This window comes from Leuresthes tenuis, unplaced genomic scaffold (genome assembly GCF_036924035.1).
Source record: "Leuresthes tenuis unplaced genomic scaffold, fLeuTen1.0.hap1 SCAF_5, whole genome shotgun sequence".
NCBI classification, from domain to species: Eukaryota; Metazoa; Chordata; class Actinopteri; order Atheriniformes; family Atherinopsidae; genus Leuresthes; species Leuresthes tenuis.
Window position 1 is genome coordinate 13,129,707 of NW_027325359.1, and position 18,097 is coordinate 13,147,803.

Genomic DNA, 18,097 nt, shown 5'->3' on the forward strand with positions numbered 1-18,097 from the left:
AAGTTTAAAAAAATTATTTATAATATGATACAAGGATATTCTGTGCAAGAGGTTGTTGGTGCTGTGAAACCTGTACATTATGAACAAAGTACTTTAAAATTCAATAGCAACCTGAAAACAGAGCATGGCTGCTGGACCATGATCGTGTCAAATGGCTAACTATGAAGGTACTTGATGTATTATACATACTGTTTCCACCAGTATACAATGGCAGTATAGGATTACATTATTTATATAAAGTGCAGAAAATATAAGCACTTGCAGAGAAGGTCTGAAGTGCTTCGTGACTGAGTTTAAACCCACCACCACAGGCTGAAGTTGGATGACGGGTGGCTGGCGGAGCAGAATCATCAACAGTTGGCAACAGCTCAGTGGCAGACTATACACTGAAATACAAACTGTATGAAAGGGTAACCAATCTGTGCAATATACGGAATCTTACAAATATCAATATGAACAGTTGTAAAAAAGTTACCGAAAAATCCCCCTTTTTACAAGTATAAATAGACGCTTGCTGCTCCTTCTCTGCTGAAGCATGGCACCACAGGCTCGCAATTCTATTACCACCACTGAATGAATGAAATGACCTGAAATAGATGAGACGTCTCCTGCTTTTCTTCTTTGTTTTATATATATAAAAAGGGGGAATAGGACATCTTTGACATTAAAAATATAAGAAAATATATGCACTGTTAGTGACTAGATTATATGTTCTGTATACATCTTATAATTCTGTTTTGCCACTATAATGCTTTAAGGTTACAAAAGCGAGTGAATTTAGCATCACAGTTGAGTCTCAAGAATACAGGAGAGTAAAGAGGCATCAAGCGGTCCATCAGACTCTGCTCAGCACCTCTGCATGCTAAAACACCAGCAGCCGGGGATTCTGGGGGATTATCTAGGTCTGCTGGGAACCCTGTGGAAAGAAAGCAGGACATGCAGGTGTTATACTCTGTTGGTGTACAGTATGGAAACTGTTGGACTGCGATGGTCATTAGCTGTGGCCCTTACTGAGTTGGTTCGTTTACGCTTCCAGCAGTCCGGATTGAGTCTTTTCTGCTCCTCAGCCAAAGCCTTGGCCTCCATGGTGTACATCCTCCTCTCTTCACTTTTCATCTTCTTCCACTTGTCACCCAGGATGACGCTAATGGCTCTGCAGTAAAAGGTTGGAAAAAGAAAGGTTTTTTTTTCCACCCCAGATTTTTGACTTGTTAAAATCTTCTGTAAAAGTACAGCTGATAAACATTTAACTAGACCGTTTTAGAAGAAAACATTCTATCTCATTTAGGTATCTGTCCCTAAACACATTGTATTAAAGCTCAACAAAATGGAATCGCATTAAGGGAGATACAGACTATTCTGCCTGGTGTTTCTAAATAGGAAAGAGACAAACAGGAAATATGCGACCGTTGATCAGGGTGGTTGTCATGATGCAGACGTGATGTGCATCACGATGTGGGACTGCTCTGACATGTCCCTGATAGGATTCCTTGGATAAAAGTAGAATAAAACCTCTAAGTGCCCTTACATTTAGCACAGCACTGTATATTCAAAGGAGGAGTAAGTCCGTCTTTGGGTCTGATGCCCATCGACACATCAGCCTCATATCATTACCTTTATGTGGAGATATCCAAGGAAAGCCAAGGTCTTGAAAAGAGTGGGAACCCAAACTATTAAACAGTAAAACTGTAATACTGCGGTCAAGTTGGGTAATTCTCTTTTTTTTTTTTACATATATTACCCACATTGGACACACAGCTTGGGGTCGTTTGGCCTGACTGAATTTCAAAGTAAAGAGACATTCGAAAAATCTAAAAATCTGTGGTACTGTGGTTTACTGGATCCCACCTGTTGTCCTTCCCAGGGTACATCTGCGTGTACTCCACTCTGTACTTCTTGGCGAAGAGCATGAAGGCATTCATTGGCCGCTTGCATTTTGTAGGCGTGGCGCCACTGGCTGTCCCTGAGTTGTGGCTCCTGTTTGATTTGCTACTGGAGGATTGTGGGGAGCTGGAGCGCTCCAGTTTATCACAGTCTGGACTGACGGCACGCCCGCTGGACAGGGAGGCCCTGCGCTGACGGGCCATGTTGCTGAGGACATACACTGCTGAGGAATCTAGAGGGGTGAAGTCATAACTGAGGACAAAAAGGAATGGGAACATGTTTTAGTGGCACTCTCTGACTTTGTAATCTGTTACATTCACTATATAGTTTCTGGGAGTGTGAGCACACAGGTGCTGCTTGTTATCGAAATTTTGCTCACATCCCTTAATAATTCACTGTTCTGTTTGTTTTTCCTTTGTCAAAAATGTCTCCAATCTGCTGCTACAGCAAATGCACACAGACATGCTTCAGCTTTAGCTTCATTTTGTCGCTTAATGAGCCATTATCAGCTGAACCAGCTCATTAGTCTATCTGAATCTTTGCAGCAGGATAGCTCACATTTGTTCACAGCTACGCAGTGCGACCACATCCACACACACTTCTTCTAACAAGTCGGTGGTGTGCAGTTTTTTTTTTTTTTGTTCATGAGATTCAAGAAGTGTTTAATTTGAGTAAACCAGAAATGTGTAAATAAGGAGAGCAGCCTCTCTCTCTCTCTCTCTCTCTCTCACTCTAAAGCGGGACCATTACAGAAAATGCCTCTTTCTATCACTAGTTAGATAGACAACGGCCTACAAACTATTCAAAGCAAGCCCTCCTCTTAGCTGGACGAGTGAGATCGGTCTGTTCATGCATCCTGCTACATCGACTGCCTGCAAAGTGCAACATCTAAAACAGAGGCAACCTCTTATCTGCCTCAAGTTAAAGTCCGATGTATTTAAAACATCTGCGCAGCAACCTGGAAGACTTCATTTTGAGATTGTCCCGAGTGAGAAGGAAGCAAAAGTCCCGTAATCTGGTGCTAGTTTCGAACAGTTACTGCGTTTTCTATATTCTACTCATTCATTCATTTTTATGAACACAGTTAAATTTTCCATCGAGAACAAAGTTGCATAATTGTTTTAGCACGCTGCCACCGATTCCTCTTGGAGAGAAAGAGATTCTGAACCGGATTTTTTCGAAAATTAAATGGCAAAGCAAAACCGCAACGAGTGCTCGTTTATATCCTTCAGAAAGGAAAAGATGTTGAGATGAGTTACTTCATGCCAGGTGAATCACACTTATAGTCTTATAGTAAGAAAGAAGACTGCACCTTCTGAAAGTGTCAAAGACGACTGAGTCATCACAGTTAATTGCATCTGGGTGGTTTGGTGGCAGGCACACATCTCCCGGCTGCATCTCATAGCAAGGAATCCCATGGTGCACCACGGTAAGGCTTGGATAAAAGGAAGACCATCCTGATAAAGAGACAGATGGTACATGACAGATCAGCTGGATCCCGAGGCTGTTCTTTTAAAACACTACCCTGAACGGTCTGTATTTGGCCAGTGGAAGCTTCTGTTTTTGGAAAAGACTCATTTGACAGATTTCTACAAAATCTTGCTTTGTTGTCATTTTGTTTTCCCTTCATGCCAACACAGCTTTATTGTCTGCTGCAATATCAAATCATACTGCTCAAAAAGGATGAACTTGCATTACTGTACCTTTGTTTTTGACAAAAAAGGGGTGATCCAATCGGCATTCAGCAGTTAGAAAGCCCTTATCTGGCGAGCCTGGGTCAAATGTGAGTTTAAGAACCGCCTGGCCAAAAGATATCGTCTCTTCGTGGTTCACCAACTTAAGCCCATCTGAACCATATCTCTGTAAATACAGCAAGAGGCAAATAAAGTAGCCTTTTCATTTCACCAGCAAGACAGACGGCTGAAGTCACAACCAGAGAAGAAGTGGTGTCTTTCTTCAAGAAAACTTTGCGCTCTGATATGCAGAGAGGGATCATTTAAGGCTCATGACTGTGCGGAGACTGTAAGCCTTTCTGCCACCTTGTGGCCAGTCCAAGCCATTGTGATTTACAGTACACAGTAAAAGGGTCTTTTTATCCAACTAACATGAATGATCTGATATCATGAAGTACTCGTGTGGCTGTTTCACCTTGAGAGAGAATGAGGGTGCCATCATGGTTTCCTCATCTGAGTCATCGTCTGAATCCCGAAGTTCATCAGCTTCCTGCCACTCCACGTTAGGACCTCGATGGAAGCGCAGGCGAGTTCCTGAATATCAACACAACAGTGTAACATGATGAATAACCAGATGTGTGCAACGGTGTTAGGGAGGATGCTAGAATTCGGATGCAATACAGCTGTTTGGACACCAATAGTAAGAGCTGATTTACACATGAGTGCGGCCTAATCAGTGCTGTTTTGATGGGTCTATTCAGCGTATTTAAGGCTTAGAAATGAAAATTGAATCATGCTTTTTCAAGTGATTAAACTTTAAAAGAACAAATTCTGTATTTGTGTTAAAACATCACTGATGTAAAAGTTGCCACTGGAGAAAACATTCATGGATGACTTAACGGTTTTAAAGTGAGGAATGCGTTTTCAGTGCAGACTTTGTGATGTAAGTTTAAGGTAAATTTCATTAAGTTATTCCGATAAAAGCTCAGGTTAACTTCAGACTGTTGGAGCCGGTCTAAATGTGCGTTTGTGTGCGTGTGCACTGGTGGATACTGGTCAGTTTCTACCTTTCAGGAAGCAGTGCCAGGCAGTGGAGGGCCAGGAATGAGACCAGGCCATGTCTTCATCATCAGAAAACGACGAGGACATCGAGAAAACCCCGGACTCCGATTCACTGCTGGCCTGTTGTAGGTAATAAAGCAAAGTTGTTACAATGACCTTGGTAAAATGACAAGACTTGGAATGCTTGTTTTACAGACTTTTAAGAGGAAGTAATTGCTAAGCTGTCAGAGAAGTGAATGTTCCTTAAGTTTGAGAAGAGTCGGTGAGTGAAAGGTTACCCTGATACGCCTGCGCTCCCTGAGGTGGCCTCTGGACGGGTTGGGTGCGCTGCTGGCTAAAGGGGGCCGGGCGTAGGAATGTAAACTATTGCTGCTGCCAAAGATATGAACTGGAGATGATCTGAAAATGACAAAACGATGAATATAAGTAGATTTTATATATAGCTACTAATTGCAGTGGTGACACTTTTTGTCATACTGACTAGAATTCTATCATGTACATATAAATGATGCTATATATTCTGAAAGTGACAGATAACTCATACAGATCCTAAACAATCATGTAAATATAACGTTTAGCTTCTGTTTTTTTAAAGGTCATAATGACTTAAACATTACAAAAGCTAAGAATCAACACAGTCATGGGAGATATTTCCTTCTCGAATGTTCTCAGTCATGTTTCGAACTTGCCAGTCCTGCTCTGTGAATAGCCCCCGAGGTGCACTGGTGTGTGTCTTCATCTTATTACAAGTGTCAATCTGTTTGTTTTTTTTTCTTCTTACAATCTCTCTGGACGTTTCAAGTCGCAATGTACGGACATACCTCTTGTGAGGAGCATCCTTCAGCAGAGGGCTCTGAGGACTGGTGGCGATCTTGGCCAACTCAGCGAGCCAGTTGGTGTTGGGGGAGCAGCTGAACTCCTGGTGAGACACTGCTCCCACCTGAAATAAGCCCTGAGACCTCTGGTCCTCCTCCACCTCCTGCAGCTCGGGCATGTCATCTGAGGAGAGATTGAAGTAAAGTTCACGTTAAATAGGCACACAGCTCAGTTAGCTTTATTTTTTTTTTTTAATCTTTAAAAAAATATATATATATTTTTGCCTGTGTAACAGTTTACCGTAATCCATGTGGCACCCAGGTGAGGAAGGTAGGTCCTCGTTACACTTCAGAGGATCAAAGGACTCGTCCATTCTCACAATGTTCTGTTGTATCTTTTTCTTTTTTCTGCTAAGGCTACAGAACAGCTTACTCTGCTTCCATCATCAGAATGTGACACATCAGCTGGTGTTGACAAAACCAAAAGACAAAATTAGAACTTCCGCAGTTAAACTGAAACTGCTAATGAGATCTACATGCAGTGGCAACCGAAACAGTGAATAATGGTTTTCTTTTTTAAACCAAGCCATTATAGTCAAAGTGGTATGTGCATTTTTAATGCAATATTGTTTCACAAAGACATCGAAGAAGGATCCGTAGAAATATATATTAACGCGACAGACGTTAGTTTTCAAAGATTTTACACCATAGCACGTAAAAAGCCCCTTACACGGTATGCAGTCATTGTATATGATTTATTACATCAATGTCATGGAAAATGAGGGCAGCCTTTAGGCAACCCTTTGTCTTTGAATCGACACAGTAAACCTCTGTGACTGGTCATGTGACTCGCTGCGTGGAGGCCCTGTTTATAAACTTAGAGGTTTGACGCATGCGTAACAAAGCTCATTCATTCATAACTGCGCAGCAAAAGTGAAAAATAGCAGATATTCGTCTCGAAAAGTGGCACACGGAAGCTCGAAAACACGACATTTGGTAAAAGCGAGTAATGCTGTCAATGACCGAGTACAATATTGTATGCTCGTGTTAAAGTTCTCTCTGCTGACATACAAACTAAGTGTAACGATTACACCGTAATCGTTTTCGATACAAAGGAAGTTGTTCGCCAGTTGATGTAAATCGGCTTCCAAGAAATAAACGACAGTCGTCTGATGTCTTGACAACCCATCAGCGGTCGCTGCACGCGCTGAAAAACCGCTGCTCCGTCTTCATAACCGTGGAGACAGTGGCAGCGTATTGTCCATAAATGACTTTAAAAGTGCTATCTCGTCTAAAAAGAAAGAAAATGAAGGCCTGGCCTAACCTTCTGCGATTCCCGAAAAACAGCAGCGGGGCTCTCAACTCAACCCTAGAGCCTGTCGGGTCTAACACCGTAAACAAAAGAATGTCAACAAGTTGAGGCATGACGCAACCTATGCCCTGTTCAAAATGAATGACACGAAAACCTCTGGAAGCCTCTGACCCACATTTTCGCACTGAGCACAGCAACTTTCACCAAATGACGGACGTATTCTTATACAGAAAACTGCTGTCGGGTGGGTTTCTTATCACCAAAACAACAAGCGTCACAACGAACGAAAAAAACAAAAAACATTGTCGATCTCTACCTGTCAGTCGACATCAAATAAACCCATGACAGCTTAGTTAAAACACCATTTTAGAACTGCGAAGATGTGGATCGTACGGATTTCTAATCGAACCTTACTTTGAATCATTTATTTCTTCGAAAAGACGCTCTCAACTTCCCACTTACCCTATCTATCGCCATCAAGAAACTCTGAGGCATTCAGTCGAGAGGCGGGATTGAATGGTTCCAGAGAAAGCCTCCTATTGGTGCAAACGAATGTCATTAATAAAAATCTCGATTCTTCATTGGATACAATTGTTGAGAAAATCAAAAAGGGCGGAGCCCAGTTTGTTGATCCTGTTGTAATTGGATGAAAGTATATGTCTGTTACTACCCAGTAACAGCTGATTGGCAATAACACGAACAATACATGGTCATTTTTTATCTCCAATGTTGCAACGACAGCAAAAAAAACCCAAAAAACAGGGTACTCGCGCACCTTGCTTTCCAGATTAATTTATCTCCATTGTAATGAGCTCATCACCATAGCTTTCAACAACGGAATCTAGCGACTTAACAAATGAATGGGTGGATTGTGAATTCATTAATGGTGAATGAATGACGAACTACTGAATGAAAACCTCAGAAGATGTGAATTGCTTAATTCGAACTAATAATCATAAGACACGCGAATATAAAATGTTCTTTATTGACATGAAAAGTGAAACATACAGTTCTTTCTCTAGTTGTTGTTGTGGTTTTGCCTTCAAAAATGACCAGTACCACCAGAGGGGAATAAAATCAGCATGTTCAAATGTTAAGCCAGTTTAAAAACAATCTGAGCTGCAGACAGAATACAGAGGACTTCAATTACTGATTCAAAAAGAGAGGAAAAAATAAGAGGACCCACTTCAGATTCCCGCTGAGCGAGAATCTGTATAAGTTGTTGTCAGAGGTAGACAGCAATAATGAATGTCTTCATAATGTATATTTCACCTACACAAAAACAGCATGGGCTAACTTTTACAATAAAACACAGAAAAATCGATTGTTTCAAGACGTTGCTTATAATGACTACAGTCTACTGGGGCAACTTATTCAGTTCAAAGTGGGCCTATATAACAACAGTAAATACTTAATCTTTTTTTTTTATTTTACAGCAATGTGTTGTGTATTCTTACAAAACTATCAGCTATCTCTCGGAAGTTTGCTTTTGGGTAAAAGCAGAGCAGTAGTGGGGCAAACAGCCACAAACACTAACCAGGAATGATGAAAAGTTTATGAGCACAGATTCAGTCTGATGATCAACAGATGTATTTTTGTTTAAGAAGTGAACTCTGTTTGGCTGTAATCAAAATGGAAGAAATATGTTGTTTCAATCGGTGCTCTTTAGCGACTGTTTATCGTGTTGTTTTTCTCATGTTTGGGGATCTTTTGCCAGTGCACTGTGACAAGGGAACATGACATACTTGTTCACAATTATCCTAAGGTATAGGCTTTGGCATCTGGTTTTCAACCAAAAAGATTTACAATTTTACAAAAAGTAATATACTGTTGATGTAGCTATAACACTGTGTAATAAAAGTGAAAATGAACAAAGTGTTCAGTGATCAAACAAATAATGCACCCGACACCGACAAGTAAAATGCACACTCACATTATTAAGGTGTTAAGTCATATGAAATGTAATTAAACAAGCTTTAAGCAACTCTGCTTTGGCTTACTGCAGTCATGGTGCTGTGAGGCGAACTCTACCTAAATTACCCTTATCTCAGTCTGCTTTATTTATCTGACACTCAAATGTTGTAGTATAGTGGATATTCACATTTCTTGTTAAAAAGGAAAAAAAAAAAAAGTTTGAGTGGTTATGGGGGGAAAAACATCCATACATGCCTCCCCACCCCATTTAACTCTACATGGTCCATTGTAGTCACCTCATGCACTTTGTTGCTCAATCTCAGGGCTACTTCCAAACAGGGTCACCAACTGCTCCTCATAGTTGGCAATGTTTCTCTTCATGATGTCCATGCACGGGCCGAGCAACCTCTCGAAGGCTTTAACATCCAGGACTGACAAAGACAGAAACGAAATGCAGACATAATTTGGGGAGAATAAGGAAAGGTAATGTGAAGTAATTGTATACTAGGAAAGGTTCATTGGGGGCGTGGGCAGACTGCAAGCATTTACACTATTACTATTTGCATACCCCAAATGAACAGAAAACACTACATGGATAGAATGGAACATTGCAGAAAAGTAAAGGTTAGCCACCAGGGGTCTGATGTTTGTGTGCTCGGGGGTGATGGCTGGGTGTGCCACTGTTGTTCACATAGCCTCTCAAAACCTGAGGTGAGTATGTCATGTGCAAAAAACTGTGGAATTTTTGTTCCGTTTCAAATTAAAGACTGACAGTGTCACCCTTTTCTCAATTATAAATCAAAATCAGGTGGAGGGTGGGGCTTAGATATAAACACTGTCAACAAGAGTGGAGACCATTGCCTTGGTGACGATAGTTTTTATAACAAAGTCGTGCTCTTCGGCTTTCTGTGATGTTTTAAGTGTGAAGTGTATGAACATTTAGATTTGTTGTATTAAGCCACGCCCACTTTAATCCGTAATTGCCACCATTTGTGCACTGAATGAGTCATGGCCCCTCGTTTGAGGGTATGACTGAAAATTTAGTATAAATCCATGAAGCCAATCACAAGTTAAAGTGGAGTGTGCCATTGGAACTTGGAAAATCAAAATTCTGAGTTCTCAGTTGGAAAATCAAGCAGAACAACCCACAAAGTCTGTTTTCTGACTCATAAGCTCAGAGAAAATTCATCAGCCCCGACTTCAGAATGCAACATGGCTGCCTCGCATATAAAAAGAACTGGTGATAACTTCCACACTAAACTTTAATTTGCGCTTCTTATCTCATTAAATCAGTCATACACTATTCAACGTTTATCAGTGAACGTTGCTACATTACAATGTGTGTTCAAAATATTGAAAAATGCACTGATGCATACTGATTAACGTATATTGCTAATAATAGCAGGCTTGGTCAGTGAGGAATATCCTGTCGTTTTTTTTCCTTGAAACTAAAATTTGGTATGACGTCACTCCCAGCTTTAAGTTCCAACTTCCACAGCATATTTAAATTTCGTACATTAGTGATGTCGCCCAAACAAAACTGCAAAAAAACGTACCCAAGCATTTGACACTCCCCACAGCGTAGGCAGACGCAGCCCTGGGCTTGTTTGTGACAAGAGCTAACTCTCCAAAATACTGGCCCCTTGTGCACGTGGCAATATCCACCTCCTCTTCCTCCTGGTCTTTTTTTGCCTGTGAGAAAGATATGCACACAATAAGACACAAGAACACCTACGTGGACTTATTTTTAATCAAAGTTTGTTCGCACTTCAGAATTAAAGTGAGACTGTGCAAAAATACCCGGTTTCTTTTCATGGTGATTCTAACTTGACCACTCTCTACAATGTAGAAGCAATCTGCTAAATCACCCTGAAATACAAACCAAGAAGACACGTGTAAATGAACAGGAAAACAAGTGAGTCAGTAATTACAAATATAAGGCAATACACGGATAAATGAATTTTTTAAAAAATGACTTATCGTATAACACAGATTCATCACCTGAGCAATAATCTGCTGTGAATCACCGTACACTCGGGTGGATAGAACGTCTACTACCTTCATTCTTTCCGATAGCTGCGGATGAAAAGAACATTTTGTTAACAATGACTTTACTGCGAATCCACGATGCTCATTAACACTGAGGAATAACGTTAATCTTTACTTCTAAAGATGTGAGCAGGGGTAGTGTTTCAATGAATGCTTCATAGAGCTTTCTCTTCTTGGCGTTGTTCTTCACTATGATCCTCCTGAATGTCAGACGATCCTGCAACACAGGTTCAGACTCATTTCTAAGAATTAAGCAGGTTTCCTTTTCTTTTTATATGTATGCATATGATTCTTTTCAATGACACAATGATGTGGGGGAAGTAATCCAAAATGTCCCGGATGTTCAGTATTTTTCCGCACTGTTCCAGACTGTTCTGGTGCATATCAACAAACCTCAATTCATATTAAACCTCATTACGCAGTAGGGGTCACCATAAGCCTGATTTTAAGTGAGCAAAGCATCTTCAGAGGAGCAACAGCCCCCCTGCTTTTGTCACCCTGAGGTTTTCATCGACAAACATTTTTAAATCTTTCATTGACATAATATATTAAAAGGATATAATATCTTAACGCATACGGTGACCGGATGACTTGGTGCATGATTATATGCAGTTGCACACACAATACTGCAGGAAGCAGAGGGTATGCTTTAGCTAAGAAATCTTTTCCCACATCAAGACAAGCAAGCAAAGTTCTGATACTGATAAAATTGTTTGGCCTAAATCAGACTCCGATTAAAGCTCACACTATACTCTACTATATGACCAGAGGCTCTTTGGCAGCTCTGAGCCTCCTCAGCCTAAGCTTATTACACACTGAACAGGGACTCCTGCTTTTTCACAACCTGAACTACATACTTCAAGTACTCAGGTCAGCAGGAGATACAGCAGGGGATACAGCAGGGGATACAACAGCATCCTGCCCAGTCTGCACAGAGATGACATAACAGAGCTGCTACCCTCTTCTTAAGGACACAACCCTTACTGAGTCATAAATAAACAAGACGCTTTACAAAAAAAACAAGTTGGGACTGAATCTTAAGTGTTCTTGCTACAAAAACAGGCTGTTTGGTCTAAGTACAGTACCATTTCAAGCCGAAATTTAACTTTAGAAAGACCTTTACCTCTTCTTCTTTATTCTGCTAATGGGTATATATGAATATGCTAATCTTTCCCGCCTTGTCTTTCCATGTGCCAGCAGCTGATACCGACCTTCCATGTCTGTTGCAAAGCAATGACCAATTCTAACAGTGGTGTAATTCAGTCATACATTTATATAACATGTATGTTAGATAAAACCTAGCTTGAAAAAGAAAAAAGAAATTAATCCATTTCATATATATATATATATTTTTCTTTTCCTTTGCATTCAACAAGCCAGGATTGCTGGGCTAGCCCAAAAGCTAGCAGAGCAAAATCTCTGCAACCAGAAACTTGCCTGCAGCAGAAGCTGATAACTCTGGGAATGCTGGCCTAGCCGGCAGCTAGCACACCAAAGTCTTAGCTGAGCAAGCCTCCGGTCAGCTCGCATGACTCACAAAGTGTTTCAGCTTATTGCTTCAACCAGCTTCTGCTGTGTTCACTCTGCTACCTCACAGGTTAACATGCTAAGCAACCCTCTCTAGCCCGGTGCTCCCGGAGCTGGGTGCTTCCACGGTTAGCTTCTGTTCGACTGTGAGTAGGCAAGCAAGCCTCTTGCTGCCTTCAATGGCTCACCGAGCACAAAGGCTCCTTGAACTAGCTTGTTACCAATTTCTCCTCAGCTTGCAAGCCTCTCATTTCATCTGTTTCTCACAGCACATGCAAATTAGCTGTACAGGCCTCCACCACAAGCTGTAGACTGGTTCCTCTAAATAGTCTTTGCAGCACAGACATGACCTGGCCTTTCTGACACTTTGGTTTGGTGGTATGCACGTCCAAAGCAGAAATCATCAGACTTCACACATATGGCTGATTTTGTTCATAATATAAAATATATCTCATGGATATGTTAAATTTGATCTTCAATTGAGGGCGGCTTCAGGTTCAATGGATTTACTGGCGTTCTTAAACAGATATTCTTAAACAGATACTGTTATATATATAGTCAGTTTACTAATTCTTTAGATTTAATATGTATGTAAAATCATTCTGAGATATGATTAGTGCCCTTCTGTTTTCCTCGAATCCATGTTTTATATGTGAAGTTGTCTCACTTGGACACTGCAATCCGTCTCTGTGGTACTAAGTAGCAAAACTGCCACAGACAACCTGGGTGTTTATTTAAATTGTGCTAACTGACTGCACAGTGTGTTATAAAACCCTGAGCAAGGAGCCAGCTGTGCTCTTACAGGAAGATGTAATGGTTTACTCACCAGGCACCAAAGGGATCCAGGCGAGGTGGCGATTATTGTGGCTGCTCTAGGGGTGTTGTACATCAGCGCTAGTTCTCCAAAGCTGCCCCTGTTGTCATAGCAGCCCACCAGCTTCTCCAACCCCTCAACCTTCACGAAAATGTTAAACGTCCCGCTGAACGAAAATACAATCAGAAGATAAACAATCGGCACAAATATCAACACAAAAACGGCAGATATTGGTATGTTCGAAAATATATTGACACAATTGATTTTTATGGGGAATGCATAAGCTTCATAAGCACCTTTCAATTACATAGAAGTTGTCCCCATCATCATCTTGATCAATGATGTGCTCTCCTTCTGTGCAGAGCTTCTCAAACATGGCATCCAACACCTGAGACATCTCTTCCTGAGAGGGTGAAACAACCAATGTTTTGAAGCAAAAGTGCAAGGCCCACTGTATGCAATTGTTTTTCCTGCTTTTAAGAAAATGAACCATCTCTTAAAATCATACATAGTGCACTGATGAAGCAGTAAAACATTACTGGCCTTGGGCCATGTACTCTTTTCTGTAGTTTAATAGAAGGCTTTGTGCTTATGGAATAATGCACTCACTGGATCCAAATTCTTGAACAGAAGAATGTCCCTACATGCTTCCTGTAGTCTCTGTCTCTGCTCATCTGTTTTGGGGTGGGTGACCTGCGAGATAAAACACCATTTCTGTTATCGTGGCTGACGAGTACAGAGACAAAAGTCGTATTGACTAAATCTAGAATCTCAACAGTAAAAAAAATAAAAGTGTGGCATTTGATGCAGTTTACCCATGGCTCTTTGTCTTCTTCATCTTCATCAGGATTAAATGCCTCAGCACACACTACATGACAGAGATCAACAGATAAATGAAATGTAGATTTCAGAGGGTCTGTTGTGTTCTATGGATGTTAGAAAATCTTCCTCGTCTGAATGGATAGATGCATTTTATCACCTTAACGTTGGTGTCAAAGGTGTTTGTAATTGCAGTTTGTTGCTTAAGAATAGAAGTTGATTTATAGTGGAGGACTTGATATTTTCTTCATTCTTTTTATCAATAAGCTCTGTCTAATGGCTAAGTTGGCACATCGCAAAGAAAACAAGGCTCACAGTCTGTCCTTTTTGACCAGATCTATTCAAACATGGAGGTTTGAGGGTGTGTATGATGGCACTTGGACCACATTTCCTTGATATTCTTTCACCGCAAAACTTCCCAGTAAAAAAAACAACAAAACCATTTACTCTCTGTAACCTAAGAAAAACCTGCTAACTATTGAACTTAGGGATAACTACATTAAATCTGGTATGAATACACTTGCTTTAGTGTCAATTACTAACATTGTTGTTGTATCTGAAGATGTTCATTTTCCCATCTGAAGTTAAAACAAAATCTAGCAAACACAGTTTTACTGAGTAGCTCACGCTTTCCAAATACAGATTTTTGTCGCCATCAGTCCAGACGGAAAAGTTATTATACAAACGATCCAGCCTTATTACTATTTTGAGCAAGAGATGATTATAAGTGGCACTACCTTCTCTAATCTCCCCACCCACGACACTCACTAATATTATAAATCAGGTTCAAGACCAAGTGGGCTCTCAGGCTCTTATAAATCAACCCAATTATAATAAGAGGAAGACAAAAGAGAGACGGAAAAACACACAATATCGAAGCCAGGCTGGCACAGCCTCGGTGTTCATGTTTCAGAGGGGATGTTTATGTTTCCAGTACTGATACTATCCAGAGTTCTCCTTTTGATACAACATGCTATTAATAACCAACCTTAATAGACAACAAAAGGTAACTCACCTGATGCTCTCCTGATGAATCTGTTTATCACTGGGGCTGCAAGGCATGAAATCCATATGTTACATTTAGCCATAAGCTGCATTTTCCTGATGCCAATTACTGAGAAGGGTTGGGTCAATGTGGCACATGTGGAATATTGCTCATTAGAGATCAGCATTCATCGGGGAAAACCTGTATAAGGACAGCTGCTTTGAAGCAGTTTTAGGTTTTTGAATAAAATTTGCATAAGAAAAAAAACAGCATAACGTGCCAGGCTCCTGCACAACAGGGCAGTATGAAATATACATTAGATCTGGTCTGAACCACCTGGCAGCCTGCCAGCTTGTGTTCAACCACTGTGTTGGTCGGTGCTGCTAACTAGTTACATTTTACTGATAAATAGACAGAAAATTAAAGGGGATGTGGTATATCTGCCCTTGTATAACCGCTGCAGCCAGTCTTGCAGACCACTACTCATTGGGATGCTGTGTCAGAGCTGGGTTGCTGCTGCTTGCCACCCCGCACCGGCCATTGTGATAAATACGATCCCACTTCAGGGAAACGCTAAATAATCTCAGCGCGTCGAAAGCCGTTAGTCGAATCTGGGAGAGCGTCGGTCTTCCGCATTTGTGCGCTTTGTCACATTTTCACACTTAGCTAATCAGGGTAAATAGGCCCGTCGGGCCTACACCTGGACCAGAAAATGTTCAAACGCTCCACTGGTGGTGGGGGTGGGGGTGGGGGGGTTGCTTTTCTACGACCAACAATGTAACACAGTCTCTTGATTCTGCAGCTGGCGTTATTAAAGCCACCCTCATCACACACAAAAAGCGTGTTCACAGACGAAGAGAGAGACACGTTATGAGCCATCTTTCCAGCCAGCGTGGCCATATATGGAAAATGACAGCGAGGTGGTGGGCGCAAGGTGGCGAGCGCCGGAGCATCACGGCGCTCCGTTTCCATTATCTCCCACTTAACAGCGCACGCGGCGAGGCATGCTTATATACTTCCAAGTCGACTACATTTGGGTCATCCACATGCACATACATTATCGTGTACCTAAGACATAAATGCATTTGCCCACCTATGAATTCCTCGTCATCGTCGTCCTCCTCCTCTCCGTTCTCAGAATCGATCTGCATGGCTTCGTCAATGAAATTGACCGCTTTTCCAGATCTTGGGGCCGAATTTTGGTCATTGCCAAATGAGGCCTCTTTGGTCTCGTTGTCCTTCAGCTGGGTGAAGTACTGTAACGCAAACTCGAGCAAATCCCTAGGCTGATTCCTTAACACTTCCACGGTAAAGCTCTGTAACAGCTCCGTCAGTCCTTCAGGAATTTCTATACTCATTCCTATTATCAGTCTATGAATGTGGACAAAACCGGTTGGCTGCGAGTTTGCGACAATCAAAAGCACCCAGTTTGAGATCAAGAATACGCGGTTGCAGTCGGGGCCACCCAGTCAGCGAGCCGTCCACAGCGGATCCTCGGTTTTTCTTGAATGAAAATGGCTCTGGATTTGTGGTCCAAGCATCTTCTGCTGCTTCTGGCTATAGGAAACCCACGCATGTGACCCAGGAATCCATGGCAACCACCTATCCAGGGATTGCGTATGAGCAGCAGCGGCGCAGAAACTGCAGTGAGTCGCAAAATACAAATTGTGGGAAAGAGAAGCCCTCGGGTTGCTCGATCTGTCAGAGACTGAGCTTCACTGGAGGAGATGAAAATTCAACATCCGAGCTTCAGACTAGATGTGTCGCCTTTTGTCTTGTAGGAAGTCTCCTGTTTTCGTTCACACCGTTTACTCTAAATGCGTCCATCTAAATATGGAACGAGTATGGAAGAATCACCGGCAACGTTTACGGGCAGACAAAAAGGGGCTGCATTTGATTTTAAACAAACAAACCCCCCAAAAATTGTTTAAAAAGACAACCCAAATAGTCTTACAAACGGTGTTGTTGAGCCTGAATATGTTGTCTAATCAGTCTTGTACGGGATTAATCAGGTAAACATTGGGACTGTTAATGTAGAGAGTGATTAGTAAAAACCCATTTTGCATTCATAATGAGCGATATATATCTATATATAGATATATACATATTAGAAATAATTAGGCAAAGCTCATTATGAAATTATGAAGGAACATTCCCTTTAATAGCACAGAGAGTTTGGGGCCCATCTCTTCTGCCACAGGGAGAAAAATGAATAAATCTGCTGCACTTTGGGACCTCTCAGAGCGCTATGACAGATGCTGTGTGCCATCAGAGAGTTTCATTACAGTATGAAAGATTCCTCGTGATTAAAAACAGTCTTTGTCTGAAACAAGTTAACACTGTAGTCTTATGTGGTGAATTCTGGTTCAAATCTGACCCATGAATACAAGTTCAAATTTAGCCCTTTCATGTACACTTTTGAACTGCTTACAAAACCCTGATTTCTGGAATTCACATACCTTAAAAAAAACTAAAAAAAAAGACCAAGTTTATGTCAGATTTGGCGTGGTTGTTCTCACCGCTCAAGTAGAGTTGCAATATTCAATTAAATTCAGTTCAGTTCAATAATACTTTATTCATTGATCCTCAGGGAGAAGTGATATTGCTCCACTACAGATTATTGCTCTCTTACATTATTGCTCTGCGTGTAGATGGATGACACAGTGAAGTGAAGTGAAATGAAAATCAGTTGACAAACGTTTGAAAAGTTGAAGTATAGCAGAGGCTCCTTGAACCGATTGGGCTGTTGTTTCTGCAGCTTGGCAACACCTTAGCTGATGCTGTTACACGCAGCGTTGGCGCGTAACACAGGCAAACCTTCTTGGTGGACAACATGGACAGAAACTCACAGCCAGGGCGGAGGAGACGTTCCAGGCCCAGGATCATGCCACCTGTTGTTAAGCAGCACTACAGTCCCTCGTCTATCAGGGTTTGTAGATCAGTCAACAGAGCTTTAATGGAAACACGGCAGATCCAAACGACAATAAGAAAGATATGAATGTCACCCAGATTATCATGTTGTGTTGGAAATTAAGAGTAGACATCAGAGCGCAGATTGGTGGGAGGGAAACATTAAAGCAGCACAAACATTATTCATCATCAGTCCTCTGTGGCTCTGCTCTGAGACCCCTCCCTCTCATGTGGCCCATATCTGTCACCTTTTATCTTTTTAACATTTCCACTCCTCTGGAGAACATACGAGAGCATGTTGCACTGCACTGCAGCCGGTTAGCTGCAAGCTTT

At 41.5% G+C, this 18,097-nt stretch overlaps 2 protein-coding genes across 2 annotated transcripts; both read right to left on the reverse strand.

Moving 5' to 3' along the window:
• Positions 1-637: 637 nt before the first annotated feature.
• hbp1 (HMG-box transcription factor 1) lies at positions 638-7,230 on the reverse strand. The gene is made up of 11 exons (XM_072386108.1): positions 7,209-7,230; positions 5,736-5,899; positions 5,441-5,618; positions 4,898-5,018; positions 4,625-4,739; positions 4,033-4,151; positions 3,588-3,744; positions 3,197-3,341; positions 1,849-2,136; positions 1,012-1,153; positions 638-916 (listed from the first exon to the last, which is right to left on the reverse strand). The coding sequence occupies exons 2-11, from the start codon at positions 5,806-5,808 to the stop codon at positions 899-901; spliced, it is 1,356 nt and encodes a 451-aa protein (XP_072242209.1). The 5' UTR covers positions 5,809-5,899; positions 7,209-7,230; the 3' UTR covers positions 638-898.
• A 482-nt stretch (positions 7,231-7,712) lies between these two features.
• LOC140307297 (cAMP-dependent protein kinase type II-beta regulatory subunit) lies at positions 7,713-16,633 on the reverse strand. The gene is made up of 11 exons (XM_072386110.1): positions 15,948-16,633; positions 14,885-14,920; positions 13,866-13,918; positions 13,660-13,743; positions 13,347-13,453; positions 13,063-13,216; positions 10,825-10,926; positions 10,662-10,736; positions 10,461-10,529; positions 10,217-10,352; positions 7,713-9,091 (listed from the first exon to the last, which is right to left on the reverse strand). Exons 1-11 carry the CDS (start codon positions 16,210-16,212, stop codon positions 8,958-8,960), a joined length of 1,215 nt encoding a protein of 404 aa, XP_072242211.1. The 5' UTR covers positions 16,213-16,633; the 3' UTR covers positions 7,713-8,957.
• Positions 16,634-18,097: the final 1,464 nt, after the last annotated feature.